At 37.2% G+C, this 16,878-nt stretch overlaps 1 protein-coding gene across 3 annotated transcripts in view; it reads left to right on the top strand.

Annotated features, from left to right (window-relative positions):
- Mgtor (nuclear basket protein megator) overlaps positions 1-16,878 on the top strand; it is a 160,327-nt gene that overhangs the window by 25,541 nt on the left and 117,908 nt on the right. For all 3 annotated transcript variants that reach the window (XM_071598245.1, XM_071598243.1, XM_071598246.1), the window contains exons 10-14: positions 3,507-3,755; positions 8,875-8,958; positions 9,066-9,208; positions 10,869-11,040; positions 13,584-14,082. In XM_071598245.1, coding sequence (XP_071454346.1) covers positions 3,507-3,755; positions 8,875-8,958; positions 9,066-9,208; positions 10,869-11,040; positions 13,584-14,082 — 1,147 coding nt within the window. The remainder of the gene's footprint in view (positions 1-3,506; positions 3,756-8,874; positions 8,959-9,065; positions 9,209-10,868; positions 11,041-13,583; positions 14,083-16,878) is intronic.

The raw sequence follows: 16,878 nt of genomic DNA, 5'->3' as shown, positions 1-16,878 counted from the left end.
TCTTGAAAACCTTTGAAATAAGTAGAACTTGGTAAAAAGCTTTGTTAAAAATTTAAAATCATGTTTTTTTTATTCTCATTTTTGTCGACACTCAGTTTAGTTCATACATGAATCTACATCCTGAAACTGCATAAACTGGGAATTGAACAGTATCTTAAGTTGTTACCGGGTCTCAGTGCATGTTATTTTAATCCTGTATCCTCATGTGTTAAATTTTACAAGTGGGTCATTTTAGTTTTTGAGCTGTAGCTTCTCAATCATTATTCCTTTCAGGTGTGGCCCCTTAGCTAACTGAGGACTGCATTAATATTTTAATTTTTCCTTTGAACATACTTCAAGATAATGCTAAGAATTTGATAAGTTTTGTTAGTACTGTTTTTTAAGCAAAGCAGTGCTAATTTTATCACTTGGAATCAATGCCAAATGTGAATTAATTGAAATAATAAATCTGGTTCCATATGTACATGTACAAGGTCTGTTTAAAAAAGATGAGAATGGTCTTCCCACACGTGACCTGCTCGACAGTTCACAGTTGGTGGTGTGTCGCCCTCTAGAGGCGTGTGTGAGAAGTGAAAAACTGCCATCCTCATGACTGTATCTTGACTTGTCTCCGCACAACAGTGATTCTTGTCTGAGCTTGCACATGCTTGCTATAAGACTTCTTGTGTCGGTGAGAATGAAGGTGTTAGAGAAGCAGTTTGCATGCATTGAATTTTGTTTTAACCTTGGGAAAAGTGCAACCAAGATTTATGCAATGGTTCAAGGGGTATTCCGCAATGAATATATGGATCGGGCACAGTGTTTTCGTTGGTGCAACTGCTACCAGTCTGTACAAACCTTGGCCGATTAAGAACTTAGAGGTGGACGACCATCGACGTCAACAAATGATGCCCACATCAGCCCTTTATAGACATTATGAGAAGATTAAGACGTGCCTTGTTGCGAAAGAGACCACAAATGTGGAAAAACAAGTTTTGGTGTGTTTTCATCACGAAAACACACCGGCACGCACACGATTGATTGATACTGAGCTTTTGGCCAGAAACAGTGAACTGGTGATCCCCTAGCCACCCTACTCCCCAGTTCATGCTCCACCGAATCTTTTCCTACTATCTAAGTTGAAATCCACCTTGTAAGGATGCCGATTTGAAACTATCCCAAAAGAAGTGTTCCAGGCATTATTTGAAAGATGGAAAAAACTTGAGCAATCAAGGGCTGTATTTTGGAGGCATGATTATGCCAACTATGACCAATAAGTGTGATTGAATGGTAATTAATAACGTATTTATTCAAAAGCACTCATCTTTTTTAGAACAGGCCTTGACAATCATCTTTAATTTCAAACTAAAATGCAAAAAAAAATGAAATTTTATTTGTCTTTGAGAATAAAATTAAAAATTGAAGAAAGATTTTGTAGAATACTACCTTGATCAAAAAGTTCCCGGAATAACCACCGTGTGGCGCTCCCATCGTTCCGATTTGAGTTCTGTTTTTTTTGTTAAATTGGTACATCTGTTGTTGATATTCCCTTTAAATCTTAGTGTCATAACTTGACATTTGCAAAAGTTACGTAGCCAAGAGTACATCTATCTCTGTGTGTGTTGGCGATTTTTTACAATTGCAGAAATGGATTTAAATTTGCAACCACGAACTTGTATTAAATTTTGCGTAAAAAACGGATTTAGTGGCGCACGGACGTTGGAAATGTTGGAAAAGTGTTTCGGCAACGATTCTCTAAAAAAAAACGGTCGTTTACCAGTGGCACGAGCGGTTCAGAAGTGGTCGTGAGTCAATCGAAGATGATGAACGCAGTGGCAGACCATCGACATCGAAAGTCGGTGAAAAAATTGATAAAGTAAAAGAAATGTTGGTCAATAACCGCAAATTAACCATCAGAGAAATAGCGGAGGACTTGAACATTGCCTATGGATCCGCCCAAGACATTGTGGTTAATGATTTGGGTTTCCGTCGTGTAGCATACCGAAAGACCTCAATTTCATGCAAAAAAGAGACCGTGTTGACGTCGCAAAAGACATGATTTGCGAGGCTGAATCCGATCCCACATTCATCAAAAGGATCATTACTGGAGACGAGACGTGGGTTTATGAGTACGACACGCAATCCAGACATCAGGCAAGTGAATGGCGTTCACCAAATGAGCCGAGACCAAAAAAACCACGTCGTTTTCAGTCAAAAAAGAAGGCAATGCTGACGGTTTTCATGGATTACAACGGTGTAGTGCATCATGAATTTTTGCCAGAAGGCCAGACAGTAAACAAAGAGTATTATTTGGGCGTTATGAGACGTTTGCGTGAAGCAATTCGCCGAAAGAGACCAGAAATGTGGGCAGAAAACTCGTGGATTTTGCACCATGATAACGCACCGTCGCACAGTGCTATCATTATTCGTAATTTTTTGACGAAAAATGCAACAAATACCATCCAACAGCCACCGAATTCACCTGATTTGGCTCCCTGTGACTTCTTTCTGTTCAATCGAGTTAAAAAACCATTACGGGGAACGCGTTTTAGCAGCCGAGAGGAAGTAATGGAAAAATCGCAGGAAGCACTGATGGACATACCGAAAACCGAATATAAAAAATGTTTCGAGGATTGGATCAAGCGCTGGCCTAAGTGTGTTGCAGTCGATGGGGATTACTTTGAAGGGGACAATATAGATTTAGATGAATAAACTTGTATTTTTAATTTTCTGAATAAATTCCGGGAAATTTTTGATCAAGGTAGTATAAGCTAGTGTAAATACAATGACGATATTAGTTCAAAAAGATTGTCAAAAAAATGCCCAACATACCCCAGTACTAATCAAGTCATTCACTTAATTTCTACTTAATTTGTACTTCATAGGATCCACACATTAATAGGTGGTATTTAGCAGAGGTGTGAGGAAAAATCACAGATATATAATTTCAAGGTAAATTCTGTTAGAGATTGCTCTTAGCTGAAGCTGGTTGTGCTACTGAGAGAAGTTTGTTTAGTTCTTAGTGCATTCAGTCAAAACCACTGAACACCAATATATAATGAAGAACACAGATTGCTTGGAACAAAATAGAGGCATGGTCTATTTAGACTCCTAAATAAGCTATAACTGGATATACTTTGTATCCGTAATGGATTTGATTTATATGATAGGTCTTTTTATGTTTGAATGCAAAGTCATATTGTGTATGTAAAATAATAAACAATTCTAAATGGAATAATTGCCCTTAATAGTATGCAATGTAATTCTGAAATACTGCTATGGTAATGATGCTAACAAAAATTAATGCGTTCAATTTATTATTATTATTGCAATTACAGTTTTATGTCCAACATTCATTGTTTTTCTATTTTCCTATCAAAATTACCTCTTAAATAAATAATTCAATTTCACCAAAGTTCTCAGTTGAAGTGTACTGAAAAAATTATGCACTTTAAAAGTTAACTTAAAAATAAATGAAAAGCTTGTTCCTGTTCCAAGAATCATCACTGATGTCACTATGTTTTTAGGAAAGCCTGGAAAGGGCTACAAGGCAACTGGAGGACTTGAAAGAGTCGGAGGGAAATAGTCGTAAGATGCTTGAATCCCTTGGCCGTCAGAGGGATATGTATCGTGTGCTGTACCTGCAGCAAGTAGGAGGGATTGATGACGTGAGAGGTGCTGGTGATGGTGAATCACCTGATGTTGACATTGTTGCCACTGAAGGCAGTCTACTTCATTCAAAAATGGATCAACTCGCTACTCCGCAGCCTTTCAAGGTATGGGTCTATTAGTGGAAAATGTTGCATTATACTCGTAGATGTATTGTTTCAGTCGGTAAGATGGAGAATAATGTGAAGACATTTCTGATTTATTAATGGGAAAATTTTCCATCTGCATTTTATAAGTAAATGAAGAATGCAAATGTATTAGTAATTCAAGAAAATATGAAATCCAGTTGCATAATTTGAAATGTTTGCTGTGCAAATTTAATTTATCAGATTCCTAGGAACTGCGGGAGATGCTGCAACAGTAACTTTTATTAGAGTCATCCGCTAATATGCATTTCAATGCTATAATTTTAGTGTAAAAATCATTTGCCTTGACCGGGATTCAAACCTGGATCCCTTGTCCTAGTTGCATTGAAATGCATATTAGTGGATGGCTCCAATAAAAGTATCTTTTGCGGCATCTACTGCAGTTTTTTTGAATATGCCAAAGGTGCAAACCACCTAAGTGTTTAAAGTTGGCATTAACTTCGAAGACTGTGGGGCTTCCTGCACGGCTACAAATGCCTGTGACATTGTTTGTACGGTATTTCGTCACAATATCTTGTTCCTTTTAAGCCCCCAAAATTCAGAGTTTAAGAGGATGCCTCGATAGGTTAACTGGCTAAAGCACTCGACCAGACATCGAGGGATCCGGGTTTGAATCCTGGGCAAGGCGAATGATTTTTACACTGTGCAATTGTTGCATTTAATTGGTCTGTGTCATTCTTATGCTGCTGCTACATATTGTGCATTTCTGATTTGCCTATTGAAATTAAAGTATGTTCATGTCTCCAATGTCTTTATGCTGGTTAAAATGTACATATTGTCCATTTTTTTGTCAGTAGCCTTAAGGTTTTACATGCGAAAGTGTGAGCAGGTGTGTTACCCCGATGGAAAGGCACTTTCTTCTTCAAATGTAGTCATTTTCTTTGCAATTTCTGCCTTTTGTATGTCAAGTAATGATGTGTATTACTCTCCTGTTATTGTTTTCCCTTTTTGAAGATAATCGATGGATACAAATCTGTGACTATCCCAAAATAAAGTCGCCATCACTTTACCTGCGGATGGAACCATGTTCGCCTCTTTCGGAGCAGGTTCACCATTTGTCTATTTTCCTCTGTTTTGACTATTCTCTCATCACAAAGATTTAAGTTGTGCATCCAAGTTATGAATCGATGCAAAAAATCTAACTCGCTTTGCTTAAACCTCTCCAAGAGGGCCTTGGAAATGTTCATTTGAATGAATTTTTGGTCTCAAGTGAGCAAACGCAGCACCCAACACAGGTCCAATTCTCCAGTCAATATGTGACAAAGAATTCTTTCAATATGCCCATAGCCTCCACTATCTCTCAAACCATAATTCTTTAGTCTTTCAGTGCCATTTGGTGATCTTTTTCGAGTTTTTACAATGGAGCAGGCAAGCTGGCACAGCCATGTTTGAATTTAGCTGCCCAAAATATCACAGTCTTAAATGATACTGCAGAGTCCAACCCTTACACATCATCAAACACGTCTTTGTTTTGCATAGGGGTATTACCATTCAAAAACCAATATTCAATGTCAGAACAATGCCCAAATTTTTCATTTTCACAAAAACCCTCACAATAACACTCTTAAGATTGTCGAACGACCGAGTGTCCGAAGTGACTGAAAGTTTCATGAGAACCTTTCAATGCATTCGCAAACACATTCCCAAACTTTTGTTGTAGAGTGTTGCCATCTTCATGTTGATGTCTGAAAGTTTTCAAATGACTCACGTAATATATGTATGTATATATTAAAGAAAGTTGTAAATCGTGTTAGTTACACCATTTATAATTGGAACGGCTGAACCGATATTCATAAAGTTTTGTTTTTTCGATGAGACTCATTCCAGAATAGCAGAATAACCATTAAAATATCTGAAAAATATCGTATTGTTGATTTTAACAATATATGGTTTTTTGAATTCATCTCAGCCCAGAGTAGCAGAATAACCATTAAAATATCGCAAAAGTATCGTATCGTAAATTATCTTATCGTATCATCCATTTCAATGGTATTTGGTTTTTTGGATTCGTCTTAACCCAGAATAGCAGAATGGCCATTTATATATTGTTAAAGTATTGTATCGTAATATCGTATCATAAAATGTGGAATCATATCGTAATATCGTTTCTTAAAATATCTAATCGTATCGCATCATTGAAGAAATTTCAACGTCGGAAGCAAGGTGACGTGGTTCCTGGTGATGCGGATGTACGTTCTACTGATGCTCTTCTTCTGCATCATCCGTCTCGTAATGAAAATTGTTGCGATGGTTTGTGGGAAAAGAAATTTCACGACAGTGGCTGACCACAACCTCTCAACCAGAATAACATTCCGTAGTAGCTTGCGGGAATAATAGTTCCTCGCCAGTGACCAACTACAGACACAAACACCCAAACCCAGGGTGGAATCCTTCACAGGGTTACAGGGACTCGGTTAAGGATACCTGGGTTTATGAACAAATTAAAAGTATCCTATCATAAAATATTGTATTATTTCATTAAAGAAATTGCAGCATCGGAAGCAGGGCGACATGGTTCTCCATTAAAATATCTTAAAAGTATTGTATCATAATATCGTATCATTAAATATCGTATCGCATCGCTTCATCGCAGAAATTTTAACGTCGCAAGAAAGGTGACGCGCTTCCTGTCATTTGGGACACTGCAATGGCTGAAGCACCTATTTCTGCATCTCCAAGTCAGATACGCACATTATTTGCTAACATCCTTTCGACATGCTTCCCATCCAATCCACGTGACCTGTCAGAAGACATTTTACATGGAATTTGTGTAAGTTCAAGAAATCCTTGGAATGGATGAAAATGAGGAGATGCATAACCAGACTTTGCTGTTGATTGAAGACATTTGTTACCTCTTGAGCGGCAGTTTATTGGTGAAGTTAGAATGGCTGTACCGATTTCAATTATATTTGGTTTTTTGGATTAGTCTCAGCCCAGAATAGCTCTTAAAATATCGTTAAAGTATCATATCGTAATATCTTATGAATGATTTGTTTTGTTTCTAGCAATTTAATGACTGAGCTATGTAACAATATTAAAAACGTTAAGAGAATTGTTGAGAACTCAACTCGAGTAAATTCGAGCTAAGCCCAGCTCGAGTTGACACGTCAATATAGTGTCTGTAAACAAAACAGAGACAACAAACAAACATTTAGGTTACCAGCCAATTTGTTTGCTTCATATTATTATGCCACGACGCAGAAGATCTAACCTTTCCCAACAAACCCATAATGCAATTCAGCTTCAGAACATAATCAGCACAAGCAAATGTACCCCTGCTTAACCCCCAAAAGAAGGAAGTATATGATACATTAATGAAGGCAATTGATGATGAGAATGGTGGCTTATCTTTCCTGGATGCCCCTGGTGGAACTGGGAAGACATTCATACGAGTATCATTGCTTTTGAAAACTGTTCTTGCGAGATCGGACATTATGATAGCAGTTTCTTCTTCTGGCATAGCGGCCACATTGTTGGAAGGATGCCACATGGCTCATTCAGCGTTAAAATTTCTGTTAAACCTACAAAATTCAGAGCAGGTGTAATGTAACATTTCGAAACAGTTCGCAATGGCCAAAATTTTAGTAGCATCTAAAATCATATGGGACGAATGCACAATGGCGCATAAACGCGCATTGAAAGCACTTGACCAGACATTGAAAGATCTGCGTAATGACTCAAGATGCTTTGGTGGCACAATGATTTTACTGAATCCATGCTGATTTCCGGGAATACCGTTCCGGCGACATACGGGATGGTAGCATATGCCGCTGGTTTTTCTTTTTCAGGTTTCTTCTCGCTCTGTTCCTTGGTCAGAATCCCATCATAATAAAAATCCAGAATCTAGTCATAATAAAAAATCCATACCACTTCAACTGAGAGGACAGCTACACCCTGACCTCCACTTGGTAAAGGGTGATCCCCATTCGCCGTCAAGAAAGAGCCAATCAGAGAGCTCCCGGCGAGCCAGCGTCTCCTATATATAGCGGCCAAAACGCAACGCACATCACTTCGACCTGAAGACGTCTCCTGGACTGGGGGCGAAACAGTTGTCTACCAATTGAATAAAGAAAATATCTTTCTGACAAGCCATTGTAATACTTATTTTTGTATTTTTATTGAATGTTTTTTCTTATATCATTATAACAAGTCAAATATGATTAAAATCGGTACAGCCATTCTTGATTTATAAATGTTATAACTAAACCTTTCATTGATTGTTTGGCGGTATGAAGTTTGCAGAGTCAGCTCATAGAATTAAAAAAAGAAAAACTTCTGTAGTTGTAATAAGTAAATTTTTAGCTGTAATAAGTAATGTTTTTGTAATATATAGGGATAACAATAATTGTGGCATATTCTTAAATAACTGTTCCAAACGGTATATAGATCAATGACATGAAGTAGAAATACATGACACTGACATAAAGATGCAGCATATAGAACTTGCCAAAAACTTGAATATGGTGAACTGCAGTGCAAGTAGATGTTGGTTGGCCATGCATGTTTGGAGGCATTTATTTGCAATGAAGGTGTATCACAAGTGCTGATTGCAACTCTTTTGAACCATTTAAAGAATATTTGCAAGCTCTGATAATTGAATATGGTTCACAATTGTCTCAGATATATAGCACATATCTTACGCTTCTGTGTTGAATGTCTTTGCATAAAAGATATGCAAGATATAGCGAGTGAATCCAGTGCTCTCAATAGGAATAAAATATTTTTTGATGTAATTTTTGCATTTTCTTAGGAAAGTTATTTTTTGACCTTCATTTTCTGGTTGATTTGACTGTTGTTTACTTGGACAAATATTTTAGTTGTGGTATTTTGTTGGAGATACCAGTTGGAATTAAATGGTACCAGCTGTAATTATTTAAACGTATTTGGATTAGGACTTGAAAAAATGTACATGCTACTGGGAAAACCCTAATTAGATTTTTTAACTGTGGATTGTATTTTAATTATTTGTTTATTTTGCAGTTTATTTATTGCTTATTACTTAGCAAAACATATTTCCAACACTTAATCTTCTGCATAGGTGTGGTGTTCTTTAATTCCCTCAATGATTTCTTACAAACAGAAAGTTCTGACAACAAAAATGACCACATCTACACCACTCGGGCCATTGGCTGGTGCTGACATGGGCTCTCAGGAAGTGAATGAGGTTTAGTATTGCTTTTACCATGAATATAACCAATTTTTTAAAGCTATATGATTTAATTATCCCTCCTTTTTTAATGGATTGTTGCTTATTGTAGTTTTTTGTTTCAGCTTAATGCTAAACTTATCGAGTCCAAAAATGCTTTGAAACAGCTGCAGGAAGAATATGACAACTATTCCAAGGAAGCTAAAATCACCAACAAACTTATGACAGAAGAGCATGAGACACTCAAAAAAGAAATATCTGCACTGAGGTATGTAAATCAAATTTATGGGTAATTTCAAGAGATTAAACTGTTAGGTAATGTAAAGGAATTGAAGGAGCTTGTGAGGAAGACAAATATTGTATATTCAAGAGGTTGAGCATATCAGGTGGTCTCACTGAGTTAGGGATGTGGTGTGGTGGCAGGTAAGAGTGGGTGGTGAGGGATGAAAGGCATTTTAAGAAGAGTGAGCAGATAAAAGAGGGAGACGCAATGCCATTTCAATCGCGGGTCATCTTTGTCAGGCAAAGAATGGTTATGGAATGACTGCCCTGCAGATCATGGGAGAGAAGGAAAGGGTCAAGTGAGAAGGGGGAGGGAGGGGTGGGTGGATTTTGGATATGCCCAAGAACTGCATACATATCAAGGTCTAGCACATAGTCTGGTAACTTGTCTTTGTGTGTTCAATCAGGGTGATCTCTTTATGTTTTCTCTCTATTGAAATTATTTGCAAGAGGCATGTTTGTCAAGTTATATTGAAATTAGATGGTGTGTACATTTATAGCAGTGGAAGGAATCTGCAAGGATCCAAAGGTATAAATGTGATTATTTTGAAAATATTTTGTATTTCCATTAATTATCAGAGCGCTTCTTTAATTAAAAGTGTCTGGGAAGGGTAGGGAATTGTTGGATTTCATTTTTGCCGTGGACGTAATGGATGGGGAAACATTATTTAAGTCAGGTAGATAGTCTTCAATGACGAAGATGTTAAATTCAGGGGCAAAGATGTTAAATTTCATCATCAATGCCGCCGAAATAAAAGCAAGCGGGTGGGAAGTAGTTAAAAGAATTTGACAGTGCTCTCAAAATTTTATAGCCATAGTTCAGCTCTTTTTTTTTGCTCGTTGTAAGTTTAGTCATTGATTTCAGCAGGCTCTAAGGAAGGCAAGAGTTTTATTAATGGAGGTATTGCAGAATAAATTTTAGCACTGACAGAGGCAAGGATTTCCTAGTCTTTAAAAGTTTAAATATTTGATTTTAAGCATCAGTTCAATGGAATTTTGTTGGAGAGAATTTGTTAGAAAAACTTAATGCTTTAAATTATTTTATTAGCCAAGGTACTATCAGGTAGGTCGATGAGTTTATGGCAGAAACTATTTGTCACGTCTAGTAATTGGTTTTATGAATTTATGGGTGACAAAAGTGTTTTAAGGAGGGGGAAGATTATAGACATTGAGGGAAAAGTTAAGTTTTGAGTTTACCAGGCTAAAACTTGATTTGATGACTGTTGATACCATTAAGATATTGGGATATTTTGTGTTTGAATGTATGGATCAGAATGAAGAAGATCTTGAACTGTAAGTAAGTAATTAGCTTGGTTTAGGATTGTAATGAAGTTATAGAAAGGCCATGGCAAAGGGGTTGGCTTGGTTTGAGTGAAAATTGAAGGGGGTCATACAATTGCATGATTTTGTAATAAAGTCAATTGAAATATGGACTCATGAAACATTAATGGAGATATCTGACTTGAAAGAAGACAAGTCTTTGAGAAAGCTTGCCGTTGATGCTTTCAGATATCATGTATTGTGATAATGCATCTTTGAATTTGATTTGTGGTGTTTATCTAATGTTTCATTAGATATTATTTTGTTTGTATTCTGGATGATTTTGAAGTCCTTTGAAGTCCATCCCCAATATGTTTGTATTTTAGGATCCAAAACAGCAAATATGCTTCATTGGCTGAGTTCAATGATGAGCGGTTCAAGATATTGCAAGAAAACACCCAGTCATACCGAACTCAGATTGATGCCCTTGAAAAGAAGAATCAAGCCTACAATTCTACCATTGTGAAGCATGAGCAGACAATATTGCATTTGAAAGATGTAAGTGCTCATTAATGTGGTTATCTTCCCTAAATTTGATACAATAATGTTGTATAAAAAGGTTCTCATTATAGTAGTTTCCAAGGTATTGTTTATTGTCTTATGATTAACATGTAACGTAAATCGGTGCATAATATGTAGGCCTAGGTATGCTACCCACAGTGATCACTCAGTATTATGAGTCATTCAACATGTGCAGAAACATGGGATGTATAAAGATAGGCTGCTAAAATCAGAACCGCATCCTGAAGAGGATTATTAAATAAATAGTATCTGTATACCTTGTATAAAGGAGAAGAAATGGGGATGTTCAAAAACATCTTTCTGCTTAAATCCTCTCAATGCATGCTTTAAGCAAGTGGGTGCACAGGATTATTTTGTTGCTCAGAAAATAACATTAAACCATCAACGTTCAAGTTTATATTTACTTTTTCAAAAAATGTGTGGGAGGGCACAGGAAGATAATACTGTTTTATTTCAATGTGTATCTCTCTAATCTTAGTTAATGCTGGTCAGTGGATGGTGATGTTTGAAAGTACCTTGGTATGATAGTATATGATGGTATTGATGGAAACACTAAGCAGTGGGTGAGATCTAAGAAACTGAGTCATCTCTAGCCTTAGTTTATAATTTTCTTGCTTTGGTCCATTAGTTTTATGGCTTGCTTGCATATTAATAAAGGATTTCTTTATGATTTTCATTATAATTGTAATAAAATATAGTTAGTATTATTCAGGTAATGTCCTACATCTAAGAGCATGAAATTAAATTGTTGGATGTTAAGCACTCCTAATTCTCTTACAAATAAATCTTATAAGTCCCTGGGTTTGCGGGCCACAGGCATAAAATGAGTAGTAAAACCATGCACAGCTTAAGAGGAGTGGAATGTGGTATGGGCCACCACCTAGGTTTGATATAGTTGATGCATTGTGGTGTTGAATGAGAAAATATGAAAATTGCATCAAAAATATGCAGTTGAGAAGGTCAAAGTGTAGGGAAAGAAATCGTATGCCGACTTAGAATAAACATGGGATGAGTTGGAGAGCTGTGTGCTATATCAAAAAACTAATAAGAATATCAAACTTAATAGTTATGGGATTCCAAGGGCAAAATTAAATGTGAATATGAATGTCCTTTATTTTTAAAGTAAAAATTGGGGGCATATAGGGATGGATTGATGGCCTCTCCTTTATTTTTTAACTTAGCACAAGGAGCAGCATTGAAGAGAGTGGGGTGGTTAACTAACATTGGAGTACAAAGTGGTCAATAGATATCAGTTATTTATAGAGATGGCATGGTCATATTGACAGAAACCAAATATCTGAAATAAGTAACAAGAATATAAACATCAAAAAACCCAGAAAGTATAACTAAAAATCAATGACTCGAAAACAAAATGTGTGTATTTTGGACTCTCTTAATTCATGCATTTTGAACACTTGGAACCCTCATTGTTTTAGATTGTGTATTTTGAAAAAGTGAATGTTCAAATATCTTAGGAATATTATTGACTGACAAAACAGGGGGCACTCTTGAAATAGAAAATAGAGTAAGTGCATAAGGTAAAAGTCGCCTTGCCCTAAACATTTATAGCATCTAAGCTAATATTGTACCATCCTAGGAACTGGAAGTGAAGTTAACTGCTTTGGATGAGGTTCACTGAGGGAGATGCTGGAGACAAGACTGAACTGTTTCAGACAAGGCCAGATGCCGTCTCTGGCACAAATGGTCATGAGGGGAGGCAGTTATACAAGAATTATATACATTCAATGCAAATAATGGAGGAAGTGCTGTGAGAAAGTTAGTTTTTTAAGTGAATTTAAAAAAGTCGTTTTCATCAGCAGTATCTAGTGGCCATGTTGGTGATATGTCAGGAACCAAATTTTCATGGATAAATATTCTTTTTTATTTGTTTAACTGCTTATAATGCCTGACCAAGGATTCTGTGAAAGTGTCACTGGTATCTGCTTAGGGGTACCTTGGACAACCTTCTGAAGGTGGATGTGACGATGCTGGCCGTGTGTTTTAAAAGATATGTCTTATGAAATTTCCGTAATCATATTCATGGTGAAATTAAGCATTTAATAGCATGTATGTATGCCACAAAAGCTGCTATGCTAATCACTCAATTTTATCTTGCCTGAAGCAAGAAGTGAGGGAAAAATGTCAGTAACTTGCAATCTCATGGGCTTTTCTGATCCATATGGAATTCTGGATATTCTTCTCTTATTCACTTACTGTCTAACACTTATGGTAAAATGCCCAAAGCAATCAACATTTCATCCAGAAAAATCTTAGAATCAGCTAAGTACTGTTTCTAATTACACCATTGTTAATAATGTGAACTGGGTGTAGTGAGTGATTTTGTTATGTGGTTTAAGCTCTTATTATTCAAATCTAATGAAATAATTGACTTTTTAATTCCACAAAGTTATGCCTGAGACAACAAATTCTCTTATTATTCTACTGAAAGTAATACTGCATGTTAACTTTCGTACTCAGATGATGTAATTAGTTACAATGAGGTTTATTAATGTTTACAGATGGCTTTTGAGGCACAGTCTAAATTATCTAGGGCCGAAGTACGTCTTGAGAACCTTTATTCCGAGTGTCAACTGCTGAGGGAGTCAGAGGCTCGCCTGGTGAAGGAAAGGGAGTCCCTGGAGCGGGAGAGGAGAGGCCAGACGCTGTTGATGACCAATTTGGAAGCAATACGTGCAAGCTTTGAGCGCAGTGAAGGGGAAGGGCGGTGCAGGCTTGAGGCTAGGTTGGAAGAGTTGCGCAAAGAGATCACAATGCTGCGTAGGCAGATAGATGCAGAGAGGGAAGCAGTGCGCATTGCAGCCGTGGAGAATTCCACCTTGAAAGGTGCACTTGAAGCTGAGAAAGATATGCGCAAGACTTGTGAGAAAGAGAAACTTGCAGAGCATGATATGGCTGTTGCAGCCAAGGCAGAGGTGGAGAGGCTTAAGGAGCGGATAGGGGCCATGTCTGTCGGTGCAAGAGGGCTGACTGAGCGAGGAACTCAGACTTCAATAGTTGGTGAGTTTTGGAAGAAAGTTGCTTATTTTATGGTTGAATGTGAAGAGACTGATTAAAATTTGGGCTGGTACATTCTTTCTTTAGTTTAAATGATGAAAAAAGAGCTAACTTTGGTTTTTTGGCACAAATGTATGCGTATTAAGAGAAACTCATGTCAAATGTTACTTGTATATTGAGGAATATCTATCACCCTGATTTATAACCAATTAAAAATGTTTGAAATTTTTTAATTCACTGAGTCCATGCTATCCAAACCAGAAATTTATTGATAATGGTGATTTTTATGTCTATTGAAAATTGGTATGGGGAACTCTTAAGTAAATTTTAACTTTTTTGTTTACCTGTTGTATAAATTGATGCAGTGATTTTATGGCAAATGCCGAACTTGTACTTCTCAAGATTTTTATATTATAAATTTTGACATAGGACCAGACTCAACATTAGAATGCCTGAGGCAATCATGTGCCATGAGTGTTTGTATGTAAAAGGGTGGTCTGAAAGATAGCATGCCCTTGGCCAAGAAAAATATATTACTTATATGATGAGAGTTGGACCCTAATCCCATACCCTGTGACCCGTTGCTCTTCCATGCACAGTTGGCCCTCTGATTTTTCCACATCTGAAAATATTTGTGAAAGGCTGAATAGTGTTCATCTCTACTCTCACCTTTTGCATTATCTATTCCCTACTCTCAAAATTTTATCCTTTCAATGGTATCTTCAATTTTGGTATTTTGGCTGAATTTTATGTATTGTTCTGCTGTGAGAATTACTATATATATTCGTTGCCAGTTATGACCGTCTGGAGCAAATTTGGCTCATTGCCGACAGAGTCCAGCCCCTCATTAGCCATGTAAATGCATTGCTGTTTTTGGTCGAAATTAAGCAATTTTGGAATGAATTTTGCGGCGACCCGTCATGCCCATCATCATTGGTAAGAATCGAATGGCATGAGCCAATAGATATGTTTAGCTCTTCAACAACTTCTTAAACTGTGATTCGACGATTGGCCAATACTATATTCTTCACTTCATCAATGTTTTCGTCTTTTGTTGATGTGCTCAGGAATCCGGCACACTCTTCGTCCTTCACATCTTCTCGACCCTCTGAGAACATTTTGTACCCCCAGTAAACATTGCTTCGGTCCTAGGTAGCTTCTCCATATGCCACAGTCAACATTCAGAATGCATCCACGCACTTAATTTCGTTTTTACTCAAAATTTGATACAATTTCTTTGATCCATTATTTGGATGAGGCAAAATCTAAGACAAGTCAAAACACATCCTAGCAAAACAGCTTTCAACAATTAACGGAACATTCGAAATGACCAAACTTTTTGGCATAAGGGAGAGACATAAGTACCATACATAACACCACAAAATATCAAATAAACGTAACCTGCTAAAATTCAGAATTCGCAATACTTTTTGAAAAGACCTTAGAGTACATATATATATACATACATATATATGTATGTATATACACACATTTATATAAATATATATATATATATAAATATACATATACACACATATACATATATATATACATATATATATATATATATACATATATATATATACATATACACACATATACATATATATACATATACACACATATACATATACACACACATACACACATATGTACATATATATGTATGTATGTATATATATATATATAACACTTTTTGAAAGACTCACGGACGTGAATAATAATGTATAACACTTAGCACTAGTGGACACAGACAAAAACACAGAAACACACAAAAAAAGAGACTCACTATTTTTCGAATTTTCGGTGGTCGTTGCCACCTTTATCAAGGAGGAGAGGGACAGAACTGAAGGGAATACGAGGGCTGGTGCGATGGATGGAAGGGGAAGGTGGGGAGGGAATTCCGAAGGGACGGGTTTGGAGGGGCAGCGTTAGAAGGGTGGGGAAAATGTAGAAGGTGATGGGGGTGGAAGGGGGATGAAAATATAATTAGAACAGGGTAATTAGTGCCTAATATTGATTCCTGGCCAGTTCCAGGACTCCAAAAGCCAGATGAAGGATTGCTCTAGTGTTTTCAGTTTCAGAGGAGGATCAGAGGGTGGGAGGGATGCTATGATTGATACACTATAGCATTTATCAAAGGGAGTGTTGTGTTCGGAGGCGTGTTTGGGGATAGGGAGCATGTCAATGAAGGAAGAGTTTTTGCATGAGGCTCGGTGGTTGTTGATTCTGATATTGAGGGATGTGGTGGTTTGCCCAATATAATAGGCAGGGCACAGTTGGCACTTCAGAAGGTACACTACATTGCTAGAAGTGCAAGTAGAGGAGGGAATTGGTGGGAGAGAGTTAAAAAGCGGGTGGGAGAGGGATGGGATTTTGGTTTTGAAAATAGGGCATGTTTTACATCTGGGTTTATTGCAAGGCGTTGGAGTGGTTTTAGGACGGGTTGGGGATTTAAGGAGTGGATTTGTTGATTTGAGGAGATCGGATAGGTTGGCGGGGCGTTTGAAAGTAACTGAGGGGCATTTGGGAAAAAGGTTGGCGGTGGCATTATGATTTTTTAGGATAGGGTAGAGGTCTTTCAGGATTGATCGTATAGATTCTAAGCCCGGGAAGTATGTAGTGCAAATTGAGAGAGGGTGGGGTTCTGCGGTGGAGGAAGGTTTGGGAGTGTACGCATGTTTTCGGATTCTTTTGTTCAGGAGGGATTCGGGATAACCTCTTTTTAGGAGGGAACAGTGTAGACTTGAAAGGAAATAATCAAGGGAATCAGGGTCACTACAAATTCTGTGTCCCCTT

Source organism: Hetaerina americana, unplaced genomic scaffold (genome assembly GCF_022747635.1).
Source record: "Hetaerina americana unplaced genomic scaffold, ioHetAmer1.1.p SCAF_92, whole genome shotgun sequence".
In the NCBI taxonomy this organism is placed as follows: Eukaryota; Metazoa; Arthropoda; class Insecta; order Odonata; family Calopterygidae; genus Hetaerina; species Hetaerina americana.
The sequence above is the reverse complement of the archived record's forward strand: the minus strand, read 5'-3'. Positions and strand labels throughout refer to the sequence as shown.